At 36.1% G+C, this 6089-nt stretch overlaps 1 protein-coding gene across 1 annotated transcript; it reads left to right on the top strand.

The window, feature by feature from the left end:
* Positions 1-707: 707 nt before the first annotated feature.
* LOC311094001 (uncharacterized protein) lies at positions 708-5343 on the top strand. Its single transcript, XM_084131738.1, has 4 exons — positions 708-845; positions 943-1278; positions 1707-1751; positions 1877-5343. The coding sequence occupies exons 1-4, from the start codon at positions 785-787 to the stop codon at positions 2047-2049; spliced, it is 615 nt and encodes a 204-aa protein (XP_083987864.1). The 5' UTR covers positions 708-784; the 3' UTR covers positions 2050-5343.
* The last annotated feature ends 746 nt before the right edge of the window (positions 5344-6089 follow it).

Genomic DNA, 6089 nt, shown 5'->3' on the forward strand with positions numbered 1-6089 from the left:
GTGATGTTATTTCAGCCAGCGCTCATACCTGTATTTACATCCTGTTTTCGGTCGAAGTCCACAGTAGTCGATTGTCGAGTTCACGCACGTCAATATTGGATCGTTTGAGTTCGACAATCGACTTCTGTGGACTTCGACCGAAAACAGGAAATAAATACAGGTATTTGCTCTGGCTGAATAAACATAATTTTTATTAATATCTTTCACATCTACTGCAGTCAGATTCACCCGTGTTCACTCTGAAGGAATCACTCACAATGGCTGTGCACTTGTAATGACACATCAAGGATGTTAAGAGGCTAAAAGCAGGTTTAAAACTTGCCCCATTGAAGTCAACAGGGTGCAAATTTTAAAAAGAGGATAACACGGTGTAGGCAACATCGATTTTTGTCGTTGTTCTCTGTATTGACAGCACTCCAAATTTACAATTTTTTTTTTAAATTGACCGGAGTTCTCCTTTAACATCGGTTTTCTTGGGGTATAAGAGGGAAAATTTTGTTAATATTTTCTATACTGTATGTCATTCCATTCTGCTGTCTGTATTTTTAAACATATCTAAATAAACAATTATACCTGCTTGAAATGTTTTGAGAATCTTTCCTTTATCATTGATGGTGTTGAAAGCCAAAGTGGCTTTTTCAAACTTGCAGCGTAAGCTTCCTGATTGTCATTACCTTCAAAGGTGCATTATATTACTCTGTTAAGGAAGAGGAAACTGTGGTTTCAGTGTCTCCGCACTGAGCTGAACTTAGTTTGATCAGCACCTTTACGAACAACAGACACAATGGAGCAAGTCATTTTCTTCTGTGTATTTTCTTGTTGGATTATGCGAATCACATCCAGCGGTAATTGTTTTCCCAAACATTCATGAAATTAACATATCAATCTCAAATACAATAGCTATTTACAGTCTAAAAGAATGTGTGTTTATCAATTTGTCAGCTGCAGGATCTTCTGATCTGTTAAGGGTTCGGATGGGAGAAGACATCACTCTGAACTGCAGCATGATAGACCGATATGAAATCGCCTGGTTTCACCTCAATTCTGAACAACTAAATATACTGATTTCTGCAAAGAAAGACAAAACCGGGAGAAAACTCCAGATCAAATACAATCAGAACCAAACTCGTCTGGAAATAACAGCAGACAGTTGGGTCACCAGAGTATCTTTAACTATTTCTGGAGTAACAGAATCAGATTCAGGACTTTATTTCTGTGGAACAAACTCTGCCGCTCCAGAGATGCACTTCGACAAACCCATCAGACTGGAGATTGAAGGTAACAGATTTCAGTTTTTCTCATCATAATTATGGTTAAATATTAAAATATTACCATTTTAGATTACATTATTTTAAATATGTATATATACAGTATAAATTGGATATCAGAGAACATTTTTAAATCACAAACACACTGCTAATCAAAAGTTTGGACAAACTGATTTTTTTTTTTTTTTGGCTTGAAAAATGCTAAAGGCCCTGATATGTCATTATGCACCATTTATATTACACAAAGAACAACTTAAAGTTAAAAACTACCCCAGACAGCATCATAGTGTCGTCCCAGATCTGGTACACATGGATTCCACACGTACCGGATCTGAGCCGACACTATGGGACAGAAGCTCTTCTTAACCCACTCTACCATACAACTAACAACTGAATGTTTTTGTGTGTGTTTGTTTGATAAACTGATCATATTTACAGGTCTTTTTGCAACAGAAGAGTCAAAAGATGTTGTTGACATCACAGGTAACATGTTGATCATTATCTTGGATGTTAATTTTTCATAGTGACTGGAGATCCAGCACTAAATCTAAGTTATGAGTTAATACTGTCTGTTTGTATGAATGCAAGTAACTCTTCTGTCTCTGTAGATGGAGTGACCCCGACAGAGCGTGTGTTGATGTTCGCTGGTGTTGGACTGGCTGTGTTTGTGTTTTTTCTGACTACAGTCATCGCAGGAGGAATCATTTACCATCGCGGTTGGCAGAAAGGCTTGAAAGCATCGAAACATGGAGCTCTGATGGACCAAAGATCAGCTGAATGACATCTATTTCTGCTTTATTTTACAATCTAACTCAATATAAGCCTGTCCCTGAGCTTCGCATTGCCAGTTATATCAGCACTGCTATAGTTGTCACATATTAAAATAGCAAATTGTGTCTCAGATGTCTTTTCCTGTTGGCCTGATGTCACTTTCACTTCAGAGAAACTGAGATGATGTGGTAAACCTAGTGTTATAAACAGCAAACCAGTCATTAATGGTGTGGTGATTATTCAGGTTTGTGTGGTTTATTTGTGCTTGTCAATAATATTCAGTTAAATATCAAATCACTTTTTTAATGCAATGTTTATTAGTTCAGCATATATAACCAATATTCAAAGTTTAGAGTTCAAGTGGTATGATTTACATAACTGCAGTTTTTACATGTAAAGAGTGAGCTCAAAAAGAACAGCAAACATGTTGTATATCTTTAGACATTATATTTTTATCTATGAGCTTTAAATCTGTTTTCAAGAGAAAATATAAATGCAAACTGTTTTCTGGCAATTCATGATTAAATAAAAATGTCAACAGATGTCTTCAATGATAAATGTATTACTGGGAGATCTGATCAAATAAACAGCAAAATAATAATTATCTGTTTTTGTGTGCATTTTCTGGGAGAAAACCTGATCATTACCAAAGCTGAACCTGTTCAAACACAACTGTATATGGGTCATTCTATATTTAGGGGTACATTTCAGGTCAGCCAAAAAGTCAGGAAATCAGTATTCTTTTTTGATCAATAAACTAGTTGGTTAAATAATATATGCCCTTAATGTGCTAAATAATTTATTTGGCAAGCTTAAGCTCTAATGATTTTTTAAATATGTTAATTAAAATGTACATTTGATTCATTATTTTGTCAACTGTGTTACGGACAAATGCTGTGTCAAATGAAACATGAATGAAGTACCACATGCTTGATAACACATTTGTTTGAAGGTTTTTGAGTCTATTAACTAGAGTTTTTGAGGTTATCTGTCTTAACTTATTTGTAAATATGAATTTGGGGCTTCATAATGGCCGTTGTGGGATGATGTCATAAAGGATGAAAACTTTCTTCAACATAAATTCACAGTATGCTGAATTTAGTATTATTCATCATCATCCTTACCCATGATTTCCATCTCCAGAGATATCCCAATCTATTTTTCTGACGGTTTAGTTCACATTTAAAAGATTTATGACATAAAAACCACACATAACACAGTTGACAGAGAAAGTAACACAGTTGACAGGAGTAACACCATTGACAGGACACATTAGAAGGAAAAGAGAAAACTTTCTTTAAGATGATAACTTTCTTTTTATTCAACAAATGTAAGTAACAAGCAATTAAGCAAAGAGTTCAGTTAAAAAAAATATTAATTAATATTTGATATTATTATCAAGGTAAATTAAAGGTATAGCGGAGGATTTTTTACTTCCGTGTGGATCACCTATACTATTGGTCCTCCTAATTGTCAATCATTCCGGAGAATCAATCAAACTTATTCAAAAAGTGGAGAGGGCGGGTCTTATCTAAAATTCGGAAAGATCCTCCACTATACCTTTAAGTTTTATAATGCATTATGACACTTCGGGTTGTAAGGACTGATCAGTCATGACTAAGCAGAAATAGACATATGTCAAATCTATAATAATATATAGGTTTAAGTCAATCATGAGGAATTCTGAATGCTTTATAACCCTTGACAAATGTGAATATATAATGTGTATATTATGTTATGGATACTGAGTTCATAGAAAGTGTGGCCGTGACGAGATCAGTTAAGTTTATCCATTTGTAATGCAAATCATGGTTTTAGGCATGGTTTTAGATTTTTTTTTTAATTTTGTGTAATGTAAATGTAATTTCCATATAATGTAGTGTGAGCATAAAGTGAAACTGAATTGCCAACATTGTCAAATGTGTTAATCCTTGTCAACTGTGTTACAGTTGATGGGTAACACAGTTGACAGGTAACACAGTTGACAGGTAACACAGTTGACATTTCGGGCCATTTTAGGGCCTTGTGCAAACTGCTGGCCTTGGACTAGTTAGTAGTTGACCTTGATTAACTTATGTTTTTATATTCTTTCTCTACACATTTATAAATATAACATGTGACGTAAGTTCACCAGAACATGTTGATAACACAGTTGACGGTCAATTAATCTACTCTATGCGCAGACAATAATATAGATAATATATTGAAGAGGAGAAGTTATGACTTACCACACTGTCTTCACATTTCCCTCCAAAAAAGGAATTGCATCACAGTGATGTTGGACATGTGACTTTGGAACAAACCATTGCTGATTTATAGGGGGTTTTATAGGGAGTAACACAGTTGACACTGATTTCTTGGACATACACAAAATGGATGATTAAATGTAGATGCATGAGCAAAATATTTTTTTAAACACCTTTCTCACAAGTTAATGATTATTTTGAACAAATATTTTTAAGAAATATATACAGAAACCTGCATTCTAGAGCTAATCTGAAGAGCAAAACCTCACAGTTACCAAATCGGACAGCACAAAAACAGCAACTTCCAGTATAGAACATGCCATTTTTGCAAGATAAAAGATGGGTATCTGTTGGATTTTTGTATTAATTGAATTAGAAATGTCCCCTGATATAAAAGTGATCATTGATTGAAGTGAAAAGTTCATGATTTAAAAAAAAAAAAAATGATAATAGTCCATGGACATGAAATGTACCCCTAATTATAGAATGACCCATATATTCAGTCATGACAATCTAGAGAAGAGAAAAGGTTTCACATCAATGTCGTGCAAATGTTGTCGAAAATAACTGGCTTCCGGTAGCGGTCGGCGCGCGTTCACAGAGATGGATGCTGGCGTATGACGTAGGACGTAGCGTAGGAAGCGTCGTGACGTAGTGTAACGGTGGTGACCACCCTGGCACAAAAAGTCTGTCAAAGAAATAATATATTCTTTCTGTTCGGGCGCCAGCCAGGAATTTCCTGACAAAGATGGTATTTTTCCCCGGATAGCAAAAACCACCGGTTACAATATTTACAAAAAAAAAATATTTGTCAGCGACAACTGTTAGCAAAAAGAAGAAATTTATTTTCCAATGTCCCAAAAACAACACACAAAACAACCTTCAAGAACACAAAAAACCCCCCAAAAAAATAAAAATAAAATAAAAAACTGTTCAACAATGCAATTCAAGGGTGAAAAGAAAAAGGAAAAAAAAAACCCTGTAGCAATCGCCGCGTCACCTGTGTCACGTTTCCAATAGGCAGATTCGCGTCCAGGACCATAAAAAAAAACATAGAATAAACATTCTGTTAATTAGTTCAAAGTTACTAACAATAACAAACTTAAAAGGTACAATAATCAATAAACAATCACAGTAATACTTATAAACATATCAAAAGTGCGTGCGTGAATGTTTTGCGAGTGCGTGCATGAATGAATGAGTGGGTGTAATGGCGGCGCACAGGTACTGACCAAGTTTGTTGCTTATGAAGGGATCTAGGGGGTGTTGTTGTCAGGCACCGTTTCGGCGGATTAAGCAGCCCATACTTGTCTTCAGCTTTATTAAAACCAGATGACCAGGATGTGCAACGCAGTGAAGTTGAGTGAACTCCGCGACGCACCAGACATCACTCACAGGAAACCTCAGCTCACAAGCGGCCGTCTCTCCCCTTCATACGGTAATACCAATCCAAACAAACACTCCCACAGCTTCAAACCTTCGGATGAAGCGACCTCTCTCAGGTACGAACCCACATTTATATCCTCCTTGCCTCCGCCGTTAATTGAAAAGCGCCTCCCCATACACGCAAAGTGAAAGTAAAAATAAAAGTAAACAAAACAAAGATGTGGCGTAAAGCTCCTTTTTTTTTTTTTTTAATCGCCACAGTAGAACAAACATGACAGCGCAGCCAGAGAGCAGAGCAAAACAAAACGCTACGTTCGTTCTACGTCACGACGCTTCCTACGCTACGTCCTACGTCATACGTCAGCATCCATCTCCATGAACGCGCGTCGACCGCTACCGGAAGCCAGTTATTTTCGTT

Source organism: Abramis brama (genome assembly GCF_963993115.1).
Source record: "Abramis brama genome assembly, chromosome: 12".
Lineage (NCBI taxonomy): Eukaryota > Metazoa > Chordata > Actinopteri > Cypriniformes > Leuciscidae > Abramis > Abramis brama.

Excerpts from the sequence above, each read along its gene's own strand:
- LOC311094001 (XM_084131738.1), top strand. The coding sequence starts at position 785 with ATGGAGCAAGTCATTTTCTTCTGTGTATTTTCTTGTTGGATTATGCGA. Across the intron at positions 846-942 it reads TATGCGAATCACATCCAGCG|CTGCAGGATCTTCTGATCTG; the intron begins GTAATTGTTTTC and ends TCAATTTGTCAG. Across the intron at positions 1,279-1,706 it reads CATCAGACTGGAGATTGAAG|GTCTTTTTGCAACAGAAGAG; the intron begins GTAACAGATTTC and ends TCATATTTACAG.